Raw genomic sequence first — 19768 nt, forward strand, 5'->3', positions numbered from 1 at the left:
GTGCTTTCCAAGCATTAGGGAGCATGAAGCATGTGGTTCTGCTTCACTGAGTAGAGCCAGGCAAGTGTCACCAGTAATGTGGGTGAGGGTGGGTCCATAATTCACATCCTGCTCTCCACCCTCCTCTCCTTTTCCAGCCACACTACCCTGGAAGTGTAAAAGCCCAGTCTCCTAAAGGTCCCACACCCCCAGCCTGAGCAGTCCCACAAGTGGCACGTCTGCTGGGGTGTGATCTCCTGGCCCCCAGGGCTCATCAGTGAAGGGTTCCGTAATGATGGTCTTCAGTGGGTCACCAGAAGTACAATGACAGTCACTTTGGACATTTCTATGCAACTTTCAGAGAGGGTTCCACTTTTTCATGGGGGAAAACTAACCAGTCAGGCCCTGGCCAGCCTGGCACCTGGTTTTACCTCACACTGTGCCAGGATGAATCCCAATCACCTCAGTACCTGTAAAAGCCTTTTGCACTTTAACAGCTTATGGACACACAAGAAACTGACAGCATAGAATTTATACTATGTAAAAGTATTTTCACTTAAAAATATAAAAAATTTGGGCTAGAATGATGGCTTAGCAGTTAAAGCATTTGTCTGCAAAGCCAAAGGACCCAGGTTCAATTCCCCAGGACCCACGTTGGCCAGATGCACAAGGGGGCACATGAGTCTGGAGTCGTTTCTAGTGACTGTAGCCCTGGCATGCCCATTCTCTCTTTCTCCCTCTTTCTCTCTATCAAATGAAACTATATCTATATCTACCTATCTATCTATTATCTATCTATCTATCTATCTATCTATCTATCTATCTATCTATAATTTTAAATTCAGTTGACCAAAAACTGAAAACGAGAAAAATTTCTTGACACACCACTTCTCAGAAATACCTGTTCAGAAAAACAGTGTCCCATTTATCTTAGGAACACAATTGGCCTGAAGATTGGCCAACCAGGAAACCACAGAAGCCCTGGGACCTTCAGGCCAGGTTCCAAAGAGATACACTTTCAGGCTGGCAGGCAGCTCACCTCTATGAAGAAGTCAGGATACAGGAAGCTCAGGGACACCTCGGTGGCCACCATCTCATTATTGGATCCCACGACTTCCGCAATGGCAAACCCTTTGATGACTAGCTCATCATCGAGCATGCCCAAGCTATTGATGTAGGAGCTGGCGTTCATGGTGAGAACCACCTCGGTTTCTGCAGAGAGCAAGAGTGGGAGGAGGACAGAGGTGAGCGCTGCCAAGCACAGTACCTGATGAGCTCTTGGGGATGGGGCTGGGTGGCCTCCGGGGAACTTGTACTCTCTAAAGAGCAGCTAGGCTCCAGAGGTCCCCTGTGATGGATGCTCCCTTTGCATTCTCCGGGCATGTACAGTCCCCTGATGAAAAGGCCATCCCAAACAAAACCTCTACTGCTGTAGGAGATTTCTTGCAACAACTCTAATTTGTGACTCTGTAGCGGACCCAAGGCTCCTGGCCCACTGGTCTCTTTGGCCTGTGTTTTCTCTGTGCCTGGACTCCCCAGAGGTAAGTACTCTCACCCACAGAAGCTGGTTAGTGTGTGGGACGGCCCATAGAGATGGGGGATATCAGATGGTGAGGACCCTGTCCTCCCTGGGAGTGCAAGGCCTCACTTCCCAGTTCTAATACCTGGATTCTGGATCTGCACTGTCTTCTGGATGACACCCAGGCTTGCCACTCTCTTGCCCGTGTACGTCTGCAGGTCAAGGGAGCACGAGATGTTGACATTCTTTAAGGAGACCATGTTCCTTTTCAGAACAATCGTCAGAATGATCGGATCCCCCAGCTGCACAGAGTCCTCAGTGACAGATATGTGGTAAAAGTCCTCTCTTGTTGGTGGCTTGTGTTCCACCACTTTATTGAGGAGATTGGAGGCCTTGTTCATGGCCTGTCTCTCCTCGGGGGATCCTGAGGAACACAGAACACTTCCTGAAATCAATCTTCTGAGAAAAAAGTGTACCAGCCCACCCTGGGGGCAGTGAGAGCCTGCCCACTAGCCAAGACTCCAGAAGTCTCCCAGGAGCCCACAAGCTGTGGATTCACACAGAGAAGTGGCCAAGGCCTCACCATAAGTTGGCACAATTCCGCCATGATGGATATGGCAGGGGAAGACCTTGAAAACTCCCCCTATACCTCCTTAGAAATGGCAAACACGTGAAAGCAGTCTACAGTGACTTGTCTAGGACTCTTTAAGCAAGTCTTGGGTTAGGGGGCTTGGTCAGTAAAGTGCTTGGCCCTCAAGTGTGAGGATCCGAGTTTCATCTCCAGAACCCATGTGGAAATGCAAAGCAATCACAGCACCAGGAAGGCAGAGACAGAAAAATTCTAGCACTTTCTGGCCAGCCAGTAAGCCTAATCAGTGAGTCCCAGGCAAAGAGACTCTGTCTCAAAGTGGGTAGATATATTCCTGAGGAGCAACTCCTGAGGATATCTTCTGGCCTCCACATGCACTCCACATGCACAAACATATCCCCCCCACACACATGTGTACCTATGCATACCCCCAATGTGCATATACACATACTACACATACATGCAAAACAAATTTAAGAAAAGCTTAGCCTTGCAGTAATCTGAGGACAATTTACTCAAGATAGTCAGCTGAGCTGGGAATGGTGGCTCACACCTGCAATCCCACCACTTGGAAGGCTGAGGTAAGAGGATTGCCACAGGTTTGAGGCCTACATGGGCTACATAGTGCATCTCAGGCCAGCTACAGAGTTAGTCTATATCCTGTTTCAAAACATAAGAGAGCCAGACATGATGGTGCACGCCTTTAATCCCATCACTTGGGAGACAGAGTAGGAGGATCACTGTAAATTTGAGGCCAGCATGAGATTACATAGTGAATTAGTGAATTCCAGGTCAGCTTGGTCCAGAGTGAGACCCTACCTTAAAAAAAAAAAAAAAAAAAAAGCAGAAGCAGAAGCAGAAGCAGAAGCAGAGGAGGAAAGAGGAGAAGAAGGCATCCAGCTAGTCTCAGTGAGGTTTGTATGGGCAGGAGAGATGGCTTAGCAGTTAAAGCATTTGCCTGCAAATCTTGAGAACCCATGTTTGACTCTTCATACCCCATGTAAGCCAGACACACGTGATGCAAGTGCACAAGGTCACACATGAGCACAATGTGGCACATGTGTCTGGAGTTCAATTACAGTGACTGGAGGCCCTGACATACCAATTCTCTCTCTTTCTCTCTCTCTTTCTCTCCCTCCCTCTCTCTTGCATAAGAAAGGCCAGTCTGTTGTGCTTGCCTCAAAAAATGAAAATAGAAAAAGAAGGCTTGTGGTAACCCTCTTGTCCTCTCTTCTTCCTAGACTCACAGTCATAGTCACAGTGCGCCTATGGTAATGGGAGGGTGAGTCAGGAGATTCTTGAAGCTCATGGGGAAAGCTAATCTGGTCTTCTCTGAGTTAAAACAACAAGAGAGACCCTGTCATAAACAAAGTAGGAGAGGACCAGCACTCCAAGGTTTCCCAATGACCTCCATGCATCCCATGGCACCCTGTGCCTATGCACACACCCATGTATGCACCTATCTTCTTCATCACCATACACATACAAAAAAGTAATAAGGGGCTGGAGAGATGGCTTAGCAGTTAAGCGCTTGCCTGTGAAGCCTAAGGACCCCGGTTCAAGGCTCGGTTCCCCAGGTCCCACGTTAGCCAGATGCACAAGGGGGCGCACGTATCTGGAGTTCGTTTGCAGAGGCTGGAAGCCCTGGCGCACCCATTCTCTCTCTCTCCCTCTATCTGTCTTTCTCTCTGTGTCTGTCGCTCTCAAATAAATAAATAAATAAAATTTTTTTAAAAAAAAAGTAATAAGGCAGAGCATGTGGACACCACCAAAATATAGTCCTGGGCTAATGCCAGTTGACTTACTGGCCCCAGAAAACTAAGGCAACCTGGATCAGTCACCAACTGACTACTAAGCAAACAAAGAAGACTTCAGAGGCTGAATGACAAACAGACACACGGAAGTACTGGAACAACAGACCACCTCATGTTCTCCAAAGAGTACAACTTTCTTTTTAAAAAAATATGATTTTTTAGCCAGGAGTGGTGGTGCACACCTTTAATCCCAACACTCGAGAGGCAGAAGTAGGAGGATCATGATGAGTTCGAGGCCACCCTGAGACTACATAGTGCATTCCAGGTCAGCCTGAACTAGAGTGAAATCCTACCTCGAAAAACCAATAATAATAATATATATATATTTTAAAAATATTTTGTTTATTTATTTATTTGCAAGCAAAGAGAGAGAATGGATATGTCAGGGCCCTGAGTCACTACTAATGACCTCCCCAAGCACGTGTCACTTTCTGTGTCCAGGTACTGGAGAATCAAACCTGGTCGTTAGGCTTTGTAGGCAAGTGCCTTAACCACTGAGGAATCTTTCCAGCCCAGGAAAACAACTTTCAACAAGCAATTACAAGACATGGGCTGGAGAGATTGCTTAGTGGTTAAGACGTTTGCCTGCAAAGCAAAGGTTCAATTCCCCAGGCCCAGACACCACCCTGATTTTTAATTTTTCTCATTTTTTATGTGTGGATGTGGTGTGCACATGTGTAGGAATGTTCATATGTGTGTGGGTTGCCTGTGTGTAGGAATGTTCATTTGTGTGTGGACATGCATGTGTGTAAGAATGTTCATATGTATGTGGGCACACTCATGTGTGCAGTGTATGTGCATATCTGCATAACATGGATGTGGAGGCAGAATTCGATGTTGGGTGTCTTTCTTAGTTGCTCTCCACCTAATTTATTTATTTATTTTTGAAATAGGGTCTCACTGTAGCCCAGGCTGACCTAGAATTCGATCTGTAGTTGTAGGCTGGCCTTGAACTCACAGCTATCCTCCTACCTCTGTCTCCCAAGTGCTGGGATTAAAGGCATGCATCACCATACTCACATGGAACCTATAGCTCACCAATTCAGTTAGACTAGCCAGCAAGACTCAGCTATCCACCTGTCTCAACTTCCAGGGCTGGGACTGTAGATGCTTGCCACCACATCTGGCTTTTTCATGGGCACTGGGCATCAAACTCATGTTTGGATGGAAAGTACTTTATCCGCTGAGTTGTCTCTCCAGCCCCTAATTTATTCTCTTAAACCTTCTTGCCTTGTCCAGTTTGCTCATTTCCAGGAAAAGCTTAGAGGAAGATCCCAGTTCAACCACAGGCCGAAGGAAAAATTCAACTTGCTCACTGAGTTCTCCAACCACTTCCTGCCTCCAATTCTGTCCTAAGTGCCTGTAGTTCCATTATTTCAATTCAAGAATTGTTTATGGAGGATGAACACAGTCCCAGGTCCTACTCACAGCTCAAGGTCCACACTGGCCAGAAAGGTCTGGATTCCTGAGTTGTTATCCTTTCCTTCCACAGATCCAGAAGCGGCTCTACTTCTTACAGCCTTCCTCCTCCTTTGAAACAGGATCTCATATAGACCAAACTGGCCCCAAATTCATTATATAGCTGAGGATGACCTTGAACTCTTGATTCTCCTGCCTACACTCCCAAGGACTGAAAATACAAGCGTGTGCCCTACTACCTGGTTCACATGTTACCAAACCCAGGGCTTTGTGCATGCTAGGCAAGTACTCTACCAACTGAGCTTCATCTCTAGCCTCTCACAGCCTGTCTTCTGTTGGCTCCATATATGCTCTGAGCACTTGAGAAGCAGGAGCTGCTTGGGGTCTCCAGCACTTGGTACAAGAGCTGTGGCCAGCTATCCAGAGAAGAGGTAGCACCCATCCAGCTGGGGAGCATGCCCAAAAGAATAGTGTTTACACCTTGGCAGCACAGGGATGATAGAGACTACCACCAACCAAAGCAGGGAAGGCCAAGCAGCCTTCAAGCTGCAGACAACTCAGGCCGCGTGCACAGGTGCACAGGGCTGGGCTGAGGAACCGAGTTTGGTAGACACCAGGCAGCACTGAAGTGAGGTTTACCAGCTGGTCACGCAATCAAAGAACTTCACAAAGACAATTTTAAAGAGGTCTGAGTCACTCCTGACTCTACTGGTTCCAAAAGCTCTACTTGAAAAAGGCTAACTAAAACGGCTGACGATAGGATTGGAGAGATGTCTTAGTGGTTAAGGTGCATGCCTGTGAAGCCTAAGGACCTATGTTTGACTCTCGGGGTCCCATGTAAGCCAGACACATAAGTTGACGCAAGTGCGCAAGGTCACACATGTACACAAGGGCCACACACGTCTGGAGTTTAATTACAGTGGCTGGAGGCCCTGGTGCACCAATTCTCTCTGTCTCTCTCACTCACTCACTCTCTCTAACCCTAACAAAAAAGGTTAATGGTATAAATAAATAATAAATAAATAAATAAGGTGGGGCACAACTGAGAAAGACACCCAACATTGACTTCTGCTTCCACATGCATGTGAGCACATAAACTGCACATAAGAGCATGCCCACACACATATGAACATTCCTACACACAGGCACACCACCACACATACAAGGTCGACCCTGGGATTAGAGTGGCTGTCCACAGATGGGAAGAGGACCTGGCTGTCCATGGGCATCTGAGCACTCCAACTAGAGGGGTGGGGTTGGAGGATCATTCCAAGGGAAAGAAAGGTCCAGTTCAGGAGTACTGCCTTCGTGGGGTGAAGGAGGAATGAGGACAGCCCTAAGCAGTCTCTCCTCTGCCCATTCATCTCCCTCAGGCTTCCTCTGCTATACTCACAGCCAACTCCCAGCAGGATAGCCTGCACCCACTGTTGAGGACCCAAGGGTAGAAATAACACCTCCAGGAAGGGGCATGCCTGCCACCACCCCATACCACGCCACCACCCCATCCCAGGCCAGACCCCTTTAGGCAGCCCAACTCAGCAGGATCGGGGTGGGTTACTATATAGTGGGGCAGACCCAAACTCATGAGTCAGATGACATCCACTTCAAAACCCATCCTGGGCTAGAGTATAGCTCAGTGGCAGAGCACCTGCCCAGCATGTGTAATGCCCAGGGTTTCATCCCTAGCACTCCAAAAAAATAAATAAAAGTAAAAACAAAAAGTAAGGTTTTAAGAAAAAGGAAAACAAAAGCTGAGTGTGGTGGCACATACCTTTATCCCAGCACTCACTCAGAAGGCAGAGGTAGGAGGATTGTTAGCCTGGGCTAGACTAGATCCTACCTCGGGGGAAAAAAAAAAGTGTGGAGCCGGGCGTGGTGGCGCACGCCTTTAATCCCAGCACTTGGGAGGCAGAGGTAGGAGGATCACTATGAGTTCAAGGCCACTCTGAGACTGCATAGTGAATTCCCGGTCAGCCTGAGCTAGTGAGACCCTACCTGGAAAACAAAAACAAACAAACAAACAAATAAAGTGCAGGCTGAAGAGATGGCTTAGCAGTTAAGGTGTTTGCCTGTGAAGTCTAAGGACCCAGGTTCAATTCCCACATAAACCAGATGCACAAGGTGGCACACGTGTCTAGAGTTTATTTGCAGTGGCTGGAGGCCTTGGCATGCTCAGTCTCTCTACCTGCCCCTTTCTCACTCTGTCTCAAATAAATAAATAAATTATTAAAAAAGAAAAAGATGGGCTGGAGGGATGGTTTAGTGGTTATGACACTTGCCTTAACAAGGTTCGATTTTCCAGATCCCACAAAAGCCAGATGCACATGATGGTACATGCATCTGGAATTTGTTTGCAGTGGCCAGAGGCCCTGGAGTACCCATTCTCTCCCTCGCTCTCTCTCGCTTCCCCCTTGTCCCTCTAATAAATAAATAAAAATTAAATTAAATTTTTTATAAAAGGAAAAAGATGAGCTGGAGTGATGGCTTAGCCATTAAGGCGTTTGCCTGCAAAGCCAAAGGATCCCTATTAAACTCTCCAGGACCCATGTAAGCCAGATGCACAAGGGGGTGCATGCTTCTGGAGTTCTTTTGCAGTGGCTGGAGACCCTGGTGTGCCCATTCTCCCTCCCTCTCTCTCTCTCTCCCTCTTTTTCTCTCTCAAATAAATAAAAAAAATATATTTTAAAAAGAAAAAGTGCCAGGCATGATGGTGCACAACTTTAATCCCAGCACTTGGGAGGCAGAGGTAGGAGGATCACCAGGAGTTCCAGGACACCCTGAGACTACATAGTGAATTCCAGGTCAGCCTGGACTAGAGTGAGACCTTACCTCGAAAAAGAAAGAAAAAAGTTTAAAGAAGAACCTTGTTTAAACAGTGTCACTTACTATCTGTGTGAGCTTCGGGCATGAATATCTCGGGGCCCTGTTACCGCCTCCTGAAGTGAGTTAGAGCAATGCGGGCCTTTGCCAGGACTAGGGAGCAAGAGCACCACTGTCCTAGAGCTGAGAGTGCGCAGATGCTTGAGCCAAGGATGCTCGCAGCTGCTGCAGGTGCTAACCACACCATACCCAGCAGCTGTCCCTAAGTGGCAGCCAGGTCGTCTTTGGTGGGAGAGAGTAACAGCTAATAAAAATCATCGTGGCGGGGGTTCAGGCGAGGGCCATAAAAAACCAGTGCTGCAACTTTCAATCTTTTGTTGTTGTTCATTTGTTTGTTGAAAGAGTGAGTCACTCTATAATCCTGGCTGGCCTGAGACTCACTATGCAGACCAGGCTGGCCTCAAACTTGCTGTGATCCTTCTGCTTCTGCCTCCCCAGCATTGGGATTGCAGTGTGAAAAACCATAACTCCCCTTCTTCTTTTTTTAAAAAATATATTTTTTATTTTTATTTACTTATTAGAGTCAGAGAGAGAGGGAGCAAGAGAGAGAATGGGTATACCAGGGCCTATAGCCACTGCAAGCAAACTCCAGGCACGTGCACCCCCTTGCACATCTGGCTAACGTGGGTCCTGGGGAATTGAACCTGGGTCCTCTGGCTTTGCAGGCAAGGACCTTAACTGCTAAGCCATCCCTCCAGCCCTCCCCTTCCCTCCTCCCCGAGGTAGGGTCTCACTCTAGCTCAGGCTGACCTGGAATTCACTCTGTAGTTTCAGGATGGCCTCGAACTCATGATGATCCTCCTACCTCAGCCTCCCAAGTGCTGGAATTAAAGGCATGTGCCACCACACCCAGCTCCTCCCTTTCTTTTTTTTAAATTTATTTTTATTTATTTATTTATTTGAGAGAGAGAAGCAGATAAAGAGAATGAGAATGGGTACGCCAGGGCCTCCAGCAGCTGCAAATGAACTCCAGACACATGAACCACGCTGTACATTCTGACTTACGTGGGTCCTGGGGAATTGAACCTAGGTGCCTTGACTTTGCAGGCAAACACCTTACCCACTGAATCATCTCTCCAGCCCACCTCCTCTTTTTTTTTTTTAATTATTTATTTATTTATTTGAGAGCGACAGACAGAGACAGAAAGACAGCTAGAGGGAGAGAGAGAGAATGGGTGCGCCAGGGCTTCCAGCCTCTGCAAACGAACTCCAGACGCGTGCGCCCCCTTGTGCATCTGGCCAACGTGGGACCTGGGGAACTGAGCCTCGAACCGGGGTCCTTAGGGTTCACAGGCAAGCGCTTAACCACTAAGCCATCTCTCTAGCCCTCCTCTTATTTTATTTGAGATGAGGTCTCATGCTGTAGGCTAAGCTAACCTCAAACTCAAAATGATCCTCCTGCCTCAGCCTCCCAGGTGCTAGAATTGCAGGTATGTGCCAGCATACCCGGCTTGCTCAACCTCTTGCCCTAAATTAAGCATATAGTGAGCCAGTCCTAGCTCATGCCCATTCTTAGAAAGCGGCCTTTCCTGAGACAGTCACCCTCATGCTGCCTGGGCAGCTGCCCCACTCCTGCCACAGTGCATGCTTGGGCATTTTGACTGGACCGTAACCCGCACAGCCTACAATATGAGACCTTCAGGGACCCTGTTTGAGAGGACTGTCCTGGCTTCTGACCAGCCTGCAGCCCACAGAGAGGAGCCGCTCTTACCTTCAGGGTACTTGTACTGGTAGGTGATATCCACGCGCTGGTCCTGGCCCACCGCCTTGGTGCTGATGTTCTTGCCAATGCTCATGGTCTCCACAGCGATGAGGATGAACTTCTTGTCCTCTGGCGTCTGCTTTACCAGCCAGATGAGCTTGTCACCATTCACCTCCGTAAAGATGAACTTGGTGTCATATTTCACGGCGACATCGCCCTTGCGAATGGCAGTCAGGGGTGCAGGCCCACAGCGGAAGCGTTCTGTGGGGAAGTGAGGGAGGACAACCATCAGGGCCCATGTCCCTGAAGACCCTTGCCTCCACCCTGCCTGCAGAATGTCCTTGCTTGGAAACAAAGAACAGCAGTCGGGAGCCCCCAGCCGTTCTAAGAACAGTGCTCCTACTTTAGAGAAGCTCGGTATGCACGTGGGCGGGGGGAGGGGGGTGTCTTCTGCTCTACCCTGACGGGCTGGGCCACAGGGTAATTTTAAATTTTAATTCGAATTCCTTTGGAGACCTACACCCCTTGCCCACCCCCACCCTGCGCCACCACACACAGCTGCTCCCTTTGTGGCCCGCCCATCAGCAATGGCCTTGCTCCTAGAAGGGCCAAAAGACTTGGACTGCTTCAGGGTGTCCTTCTTTCCACAGAGACCAAGGCACTCACAGGGCTGCAGGAGTAGAGCTGGAGTGTCAGAGCCAGGACGGCCTGGTCTCCAGCCACACTTCAGCTAGAGAACCTCTTATAAAATGAGAGGTCAAAGCCATCCCAGCACTCGGGAGGCAGAAGCAAGAGGATCACCATGAGTTCAAGGCCACCCTGAGACTCCATAGTGAATTCCAGGTCAGCCTAGGCCACAGTGAAACCCTACCTCGAAAAACCAAATGCAAAAACAAAGAAAACAAAATGAAAGGTTACATATAGTCTTCTCCTCCTGAAGGGCTTAACTGAGAAGTTTGAATACCTGATTTAATCTCAAAAGTAGTCCCCCGTCAGGTGTGGTGACGCACGCCTTTAATCCCAGCACTCAGGAGGCAGAGGTAGGAGAATCACCGTGAGTTTGAGGCCACCCTGAGGCGCTATAGTGAATTCCAGGTCAGCCTGGGCTAGAGTGAGACCCTACCTCTAAAAATAAAAAAAAAAAGAGTAGCCCCCCATACACACTTTTTTTTAATTGTTGTTCTTTCCTAGGTAGGGTCTCACTCTAGCCCAGGCTAAACTGGAGCTCATCCTGTATAGCTCCAGTTGGCCTCTATTTCACAGAAATACCTTAGCCTCCCGAATGCTGGGATTAATGTCATGTGCCACCATGCCCAGTTTCAAGGGTTTCCCTTTATTGGGCAAAGGTTGCTTGATTGTTTTTGTGGGCGTTTTGTTTATTTGCTTTGTTTTTTTTTTTCTTGAGACAGAGCCTCAGGCAGCCTTGATGTTTTTAAAAGATATATGTTTATTTGAATGAGAGAGGCACAGAGAGAGGGAGAATATAGGCATACTTGACACTGAGAACAAACTCCAAATGTATGCACCACTTTGTGCATGTGGCTTTATATGAGTGCTGGAGAATTGCACCCAGGCCAGCAAGCTTTGCAAGCAAGTGTCTTTAGCCACTGAGCCATCTCCCCAGCCCTGACCTTGAACTTTTTATGTAGCCCAGGATGGTCTTGACTTCCTGTGTCCCCAAGTGCTGGGATTACAGGCATTCACCACCACAGACCTGGCTTAGTTGTTTTTATACTCAGGCTCATAACTTAAAATATGGATAACTGGCTGGGCCTGGCTGTTGGGGAGAGTGGAGAGAGGGACAGAGAAGGAGGAAGAGAGGCAGGAGGAGAGAAGAAGGAAGAAGGAAGAAGGAGGGAGGGAGGAAAAGTGGGCTGGTTGTGAGGTGCTTGGACCGCTCTTGGCTGTTATCACTGTGACTGTCCTACTTATTTGTGTCAGGGCCCCTCCCCTCCCAGCTGGCCAGACTGAGGGCTTTAAAGGTCTCATTTCCCCCAAGGACTGGGCTCAGTGCTCAACAGAGAATCTAGCTGGCCTGTCTCCTTCCCTGAACACTGACTCACACCCCATAAGCCTCTCACACAGGACAGGTCTGCCAAACCCCAAGGGCATGGAGGTAAAAAGCCAGGTACCAGTCTACCTCCCTCTCTTCCTCCTGGCCTCTTTCCTGAAGCAAGATGTGCATTCCTGTATTTTTCTCTGTCACTCTATCTTATGTGCTCTTTCTACATTCAGACCTTTGTTCCCTCTTTCATTTTCCTTTCTCTTCTCACTCTCCTATTGCTTATTGGCTCAAGAATCCCCCCCAACTGGGGCTAGAGAGATGGTTTAGCAGTTAAGGCATTTGCCTGCAAAGCCAAAGGATCCTGGCTTGATTCTCCAGGACCCACGTAAGCCAGATCTACAGGGTGATTCATGCATCTGGAGTTCGTTTGCAGTGGCTGGAGGCCCCAGGGCACCCATTCTCTCTCTCTCTCTCTCTCTCTCTCAAATAAATAAAATATTTTTTAAAGAAAAGAATCCCCTCTTGATAATCAGCCCCCTTTCTACCATCCCTAATTCCCCTCCCCCTTGCCTAAAACTCCTGCTTTGAACTGTCAACAAAGTTCTTCTTCCCAAAGCCCGGTGTGGTGGCACATGCCTTTAATCCCAACACTTGGGAGGCAGAGATAGAAGGATGGTCATGAGTTCGAGGCCACCCTGAGAATACATAGTGAATTCCAGGTCAGCCTGGGCTGGAGTGAAACCCTACCTCAAAAAAAAAAAAAAAAAAAATCCTGTTCCTAAAAGTGAGATCTCAGTCCATTTTTGGAGGTAGCGTCTCACTCCCAGGCTGACCTGGAATCCACTATATAGTCTTACCCACTGAGTTCCTTCTACCTCTGCCTCCTAAGCGCTAGGATTAAAGGTGTGTACCACCTCACCCAGCCCAAAAGTATGCTTTTGTATCTGGCTTTATTTCCTAGTATGAAGTTTCTGTGGTTGTGTGCAGCAGCAGTTAATTTCCACTGTCACGTGACTGTAATGAATTGTCCATTCTATTTCATCTTGTGGTCTTAGTGGAAGCACCCGGTGACTTAAAAGGCAACATTGACCAGCCTCTCTGCTATTGGCTGCCATCCAAAACCCAGGTTAAGGGAACAACAGCCTCAGCCAGTGCCTAGGGCCCCACTTACCCTGGCTTATCTCCTGTGGCGTCCCATCCAGGGCCTGCCAGCCGTGATTGTCACCGTTTTCATCAGATCGCATCATCCAGACGTCGTTCCACACATGGAAATTCCTGTGGTGGTGGAAGCCGCCCCACCCCAGCCAACAGCATGGTTAGAGGATGTGTCACCACTGCAGACGCAATAAGGTTGTTCTGAGGGGTTTGTCAACAAAGGCAGGCCATTGCTGGGTGCCATGTGGAAAGCCTGGTGCAGGTGGGTGGGTAGGGGAGAAGTTCCTCAGACCCCCTCTTGCCTGATGTCCCTGAAGAGTCTGAGAGCTTCCCCACCACACAGAATGAACTCGTAGCGGTGGGCCACTCCTTATTAGTACGTCTAGTGAACCTCTAAGAAGGAATGTGTGACTACTTAGAATACTTGTCTGGGCTGGAAGGGATTCTGATATTGCTGATCGGTAATTTTGTAACTGGCCAGGTTCGGGACATTCATATTCTTGCTATTTTTAAAGCTGATGCTCTTGGTTTTCTAGGTGTATGGCTCATATGCAACAATACAATTTCTAATAATTACTTTCAAGGGCTTTTCTCCTTCTTTGGGCTCACTAACTAACTAGACCTGCTCGACAGTACTTGAACAAGAGTCGCAGTCCCCAGTCTCAAAGTCCTCAGACACCGCTGGTCATGCCTCTCCCTTCCTAGCAAGCTCTTCTTTGCACCCTGTGTCCCTTGTCCCACCAGGCAGGTCACTTTTAGCCAAGAAGGCCTGTGTGCGCTGGTTCACAGAGCAAAGGAAACAGTGCCTCTCGCTGACCACGGGCAGTTACAACCCAGGATCTCAAGCAGCAGTGTGTCCTAATCTTCAGGGCCATGTCTTGGCCTTCACCTCTAGTGGCAAGGGCTTAAGAGTCTTCCTGGATCCTGGGTCAGACTGTCTGAGGCTGTCATGTGCCAAGTGAATTTCTTGAACCAGTCTAGAGCGCCTCCTGTGGACAGGACTGTGCGGGCCAGAAGGGACCCAGAATTGGCTAATGGAGAGCCTGGGTCAGCCAGGAGGGACCTATGACTGGCTAGTGGAAAGTTTGGGTTGGTCAGGAGAGACCCAGAGCTGGCTGGGGGAGCCTGGGTCAGCTAAGAGGGACCCAGGAAAAGCTAGTGGAGAGCCTGGATCAGCCAGGAGAGACTCAGGGAGGGAGCCTACCAGACTGAGTCTCTGGTCATTGTTCCAATCGTCTTGCCATTTTCATCCAGGAAGATGTCTACTGTGAGGTTTTTTTCCGTGTCATGAGCTGACTCAAAGTTGGTCACACTGCGCGTTGGGATGCCCAAGGCTCTCAGTGCTGAAACAGCCCCAAGTACGATGGTCAGCTCCTGTCCCAGGCTGAGCGCCTCCACCTCTTCCCCAACCTACCTGTAGTCAGGATTCCAGAGAATACCCAGCACTGGCCAAAGTTCACTGGCATCTTGGTGGTGTAGTATTGCTGCAGGATGGGCACACTGCTGGTCCACACATATGGAGCGGTGCCCTTGCTGTAGTCTCCTGACCAGTTCCCCACCAGCACTCCCTTATTGGCAGAGCTCATCTGGCACACAGGAAGGAATAGCATCAGATTTCACCTCCCACCACCACCATCCTGGTGAAAGAATTGTCCAGGGCGAGCAGGGCACTCTGAGGGACTAGAGAGCTCAAGACCAGCCTGGGCTACACGGCAATACCTAACTCATCTCTTCCCCACAAATACGTTGTTCACTGGGCAAGTGTATGATAACTATTACCATGACCTGAAAAGGCTGTGTCAGTGTGCCAGAGTGAAGCAGACTTTATTCATTATGTCGACAATGTCCCTCAGAAGATTGGAAACAGCAGTCAACCTTTGGTAAGCCAAGCATTAAAGGGATTTGCAAAAATGTAAAACACTGCTCTTCTTAGTACATGTTATATGCTTTGAAAAAGGTTTCTTTCTTTTTTTCCTGTTGTTTTTGTTTTTGTTTTGCTCACTCTAGCTCAAGCTGACCTGGAATTCACTCTGTAGTCCCAGAGTGACCTTGAACTCATGATGATCCTCTTACCTCTGCCTTCTGAGTGCTGGGATGAAAGATGTGTGCCACCACACCCGGCTTTGAAAAGGTTTCTTACAAAAAATGTATATATATATGAGAGCAGCTCATGGTGGTGTATTCAGGAGGCAGAGATAGGAGGGTTACCCAAAGTTCAAGGCCACCCTGAGACTACACAGTCAGCCTGGGCTAGAACAAGACCCTACCTCGAAAAGCCAAAAAAAAAAAAAAAATATATATATATATATGCACATATACATATATATATACATATACATACACACACACACGCACACACACACACACATATATATATGCCAGGATGGTGGCACATGCCTTTAATCCCAGCACTTGGGAGGGTGAGGTAGGAGGATTGCTGTAAATTTGAGGCCATCCTAAGATTACATTGTGAATTTTAGGTCAGCCCAGGCTAAAGCAAGACCCTACCTCAAAAAAAAGTATGTATTTATTAGGGAGAGAGAGAGGGTGAGGGAGAGAGAGAATGGGTGCAGTAGCACCTGTTGCCTCTGCAAATGAATCCAGACACATGCCACTTTTTGTGTGTGAGAGAATTAAACCCAGACCAGCAGGTTTTGCAAACAAGTATCTTTTAACCACTGAGCCATTTCTCCAACCCTAAAAAAAGGTTTGTTAACAATATATTATTTATACTAACATGTAGTAGATTTATTATCATTCTTTGAAAAGAAATAAAACTGAAGCAAGAAGGGAAGTTATAATGACAATGGGAAGAGTGGCATGGGAGAGATGAGGCTCTGTCTCATACCTGATCTGCTTCTACTGACTGAAGGTTTTAGACTTCAAACACCCAGCTGATAAGGGAAAAACGGAATACCTCTGTCTTTAAGAGTTAGAGATCAAATGGCTCCAAGAGATAATAACCTAAATGTTTAGTGCTCCCCTCACATTCCTAGGTCTGGCAGCATCCTCACCATAACTTTGTTTACTAAAGGAAATTCTTTACTTTATTACACATGATCCTCTTTAAACAGTGTTAGAAGAGAGGGGCAGATTCCTAACAAGATAGATGATTGATAGATAGATAGATAGATAGATAGATAGATAGATAGATAGATAGATAGATGGATAGATGGATAGATATAGATAGATAGATTACCAAGTACCTATATATACCCATTACAAAGTTGTGATCCTTCCTTGAGGTGCCCATACCTCTATTCCAATGCCTTTTCCTTCGCTAAGACTCATCTTTAGAGATGTCCACACCATAGGTATGCCTTTTCTTTCCCTTTCCTACAGCATCTTTTTCTTTCTATCTTTATTAAAGTTACTAACTCTGCTTCCCAGTTGGCCCAGTCTAAAATTCATTTTAGCATGTAAAGTATAACACCTGCCTGGGAATTCAGCTGGGTGATGTTCCTGAAACAGCCCGGGCTGCAGGGAAAGGGGCTGGCAGGTTCCCAGGGACTGTGACCGAGAGTGAGTGCTTGCTCCTGCACGCCATCACTGACAGAACATGCCACACGTTCTTAAGTCAGGGTCTCACTATCTACACCAGGCAGATGTGGAACTCTTGAATCCTCTTGTCTCAGCATTGGGCATGCTGAAATTACAGGCATGAGCCACCATGTGTGACTCCCCCAGAATCCATGAAAAAGCTGGGTGTGGCCATGTAGGTCTGTAACCTCAGTTCATGGTAGGGAGAGGTGGAGACCAGGGATTTGCTGGAGCTTGTTGACAGACTACAGCTCTAGGTTGAGGGAGAAAGCCTATCTCAAGGAATCTCTCTCTCTCTCTCTCTCTCTCACATACACACACACACATACACATACACGATTGATAAAAAGGACACCCAATGTTCTCCTTTGGCCTCCTCATGCACCAAGTGCACACATGCATGTGCATACACCACACATCTCTCTCTCTCTCTCTCTCTCTCTTCTCTCTCTCTCTCTCTCTCTCTCTCTCTCTCTCACACACACACACACACACACACACAAATGTTTACTTCAGCTTGACATGGAGCCCTGCCTACCATAGTGCACATGGACCTGGACACCTCCACGGGGTCATTCATGTCTGTGGTCTTGATGATGTGAGGCTTCAGGAGAGAGAGGCAGCAATTCAGGATATGCTTCTCAAACTGTTGTGGGAGATGAAGGAAGAGGAAGTTAAAGGTCTTCCCTGCCAGAAACTTGACCCACCCCTCCTCAGCCCCTCCATGGAGGCTCATCTCCCAGGCAAGAGAACCTGTTGCCTATAGTCTCCCTAAAATCTTCAGCATTGAGAGGCCAAAGCTTTTCGCTGATATAGGACGTGGTCTCGTATCAGGGGCATAGCCATTAAGAAGTACACAGCCGGGCACGGAGGCTCACACCTTTAATCCCAGCACTCAGGAGGCAGAGGTAGGAGGATCGCTGTGAGTTCAAGGCCAGCCTGAGACTACATAGTGAGTTCTAGGTCAGCCGGGGCTTGAGTGAGTCCCTACCTCAAGTGGGCTGGGGAGATGGATTAGCTGTTAAGGCACTTGCCTGCAAAGCCTAAAGACCCAGGTTCAATTTCCCTAGTACCCATGTAAGCCAGATGCACAAGGTGGCACATGTGTCTGGAGTTTGTTTGCAGTGGCTGGAGGCCCTGGTGTGCTCATTCTCTCCCCCTCCTCTCTCACTAGTAAACCAATAAAAATAAAATATTTTTTAAAAGAAACAACATACTTAAAAATGATAGAGGAAATTCCTTGGTAATCGAATTAAATACATGAAACAGGTTGTCATCCAAGTTTTCTTTATATATTTTTTTCTTGATATTTTGAGGTAGAGTATTTCTTTTTTATAATAGAATCAGTTTATCACATAGCCAAATATAAATTGTTTCTTACATGCACTTAATTTATTTTGATCACAATCCCCTCCCATTGCTTTTTTTTGTCCCTCTTTTCTTTTTTTTTTCATTTTTAAAAAATTTTTATTAACAATTTCCATGATTATAAAATATATCCCATGGTAATTCCCTCCCTTGTCCCTCTTTTCTATCCCTCTTCCACTGAATTCCTTCTTCTTTCTAATTAGGTCCTCCTCTTTTTGATATCTTTTTGGTTTTTACCCTCCTCCATCATCCATAACAACATGTTGATGGACCAAATATTGTGTAGGTTATGTGCAGACAATGACAGCCAACAGCCATTGTGCGGTCTTGAGTGCAATGGTCACTTTGGAGACAGGGTCTTTATATAGCCCAAGCCAGCCTTGAACTCAGGCCAACCCACCTGCTTCAGTGTCTCAAGTAATTGGATTATAGACATGTGCTACCACAGCTGGCCACATTGCTCTATATTCTAAGTCTTCTAAATATTTTTAAAATATTTTATTTATTTATTTATTTGAGAGAGAAAGAAAGAGGCAAATATATAGAGAGAATGGGCTTGCCAGGGCCTCCAGCCACTGCAAGTGAATTCCAGATGCATGTAACACCTTGTATATCTGGCTTTACATGAGTACTATGGAATTGAACCCAGGTCCTTAGGCTTTGCAGGTAAGTGTCTTAACTGCTGAGCCATTCCTTCAGCCCTTTCTAAATATTCCCATAAGCAAATGTTACTTTTTTTAAAAAATTATTTATTTATGTATTTGAGAGCGACAGACACAGAGAGAAAGAAAGGTAGAGGGAGAGAGAGAGAATGGGCGTGCAGGGCTTCTAGACTCTGCAAACGAACTCCAGACGCATGCGCCCCCTTGTGCATCTGGCTAACATGGGACCTGGGGAACTGAGCCTCGAACCGGGGTCCTTAGGCTTCACAGGCAAGCGCTTAACCGCTACGCCATCTCTCCAGCCCTGTTACTTTTTTTTTCAATGCTAGGTGTCAAACCCAGAGCCTCATGCATGCTAGACAAACACTCTACCAACTGAGCTACATCCTCAGCCCAGATATGTTAACTTTTAACTCCAATTTATTTATTTATTTTGGTTTCTCTGAGGTAAGGTCTATTCTAGCCCAGGCTGACCTGGAATTCATTCTGTTGTCCCAGGCTAGCTTTGAACTCACAGAGATCCTCCTACCTCTGCCTCCCAAGTGCTGAGACTAAAAGCATATACCACCACATCTGCCTTAAGTCCTATTTGTTTTTTTGTTTGTTTTGAGAGTGACAGATAGAGAAAGAGAGAGAGAAAGAGACGGACAGAGAGAGAGGATGCACGCATCAGGGCCTCCAGCCACTGCAAATGAACTCCAGAATCATGCGCCTCCTTGTGGCTTCTATGAGGACTTGGGAGAATCCAGCTCGAACTGGGATTCTTAGGCTTCACAGGCAGCACTTAACTGCTAAGCCATCTTTCCAGCCCCCTATTTGTTTTAAATAATTTTATCAGGATGTAATTTACATCCCATAAAACCTGCCATTTAAGCTGGACAATTTAATGGTTTGAGTTGGTTTATGGGGTTGACATACATGAATTGTTCTGTGAGCCAAGGGGAAGATGGCAAAGTAAAAGGAACAGACGGTGTTCATTGTTCTGAAAGCCAGGGAGGGTGGGAGTTCTTTAAACTACCATTGAATTCTGAGAGGGATGGCAACCCAGAAAAAGCCTCTTCCCCACTTCCCTCAGGATCTTCAGTTTAGTAGTTTCCTTCTAGTAACCCCACTCCATAACCCATGCTGCCTTCCTC

General features: G+C 47.2%; 1 protein-coding gene across 1 annotated transcript in view; it reads right to left on the reverse strand.

Annotated features, from left to right (window-relative positions):
• Nucleotides 1–19768, reverse strand: part of Tgm4 (transglutaminase 4) — a 42387-nt gene that overhangs the window by 5190 nt on the left and 17429 nt on the right. The window contains exons 6-12 of the mRNA XM_004662019.3: nt 17141–17248; nt 14477–14648; nt 14267–14405; nt 13079–13182; nt 9912–10163; nt 1644–1922; nt 1019–1191 (exon numbers count right to left, since the gene is read on the reverse strand). Of these exons, the coding sequence (XP_004662076.3) occupies nt 1019–1191; nt 1644–1922; nt 9912–10163; nt 13079–13182; nt 14267–14405; nt 14477–14648; nt 17141–17248 (1227 nt within the window). The remainder of the gene's footprint in view (nt 1–1018; nt 1192–1643; nt 1923–9911; nt 10164–13078; nt 13183–14266; nt 14406–14476; nt 14649–17140; nt 17249–19768) is intronic.

This window comes from Jaculus jaculus, chromosome 17 (genome assembly GCF_020740685.1).
Source record: "Jaculus jaculus isolate mJacJac1 chromosome 17, mJacJac1.mat.Y.cur, whole genome shotgun sequence".
NCBI lineage: Eukaryota > Metazoa > Chordata > Mammalia > Rodentia > Dipodidae > Jaculus > Jaculus jaculus.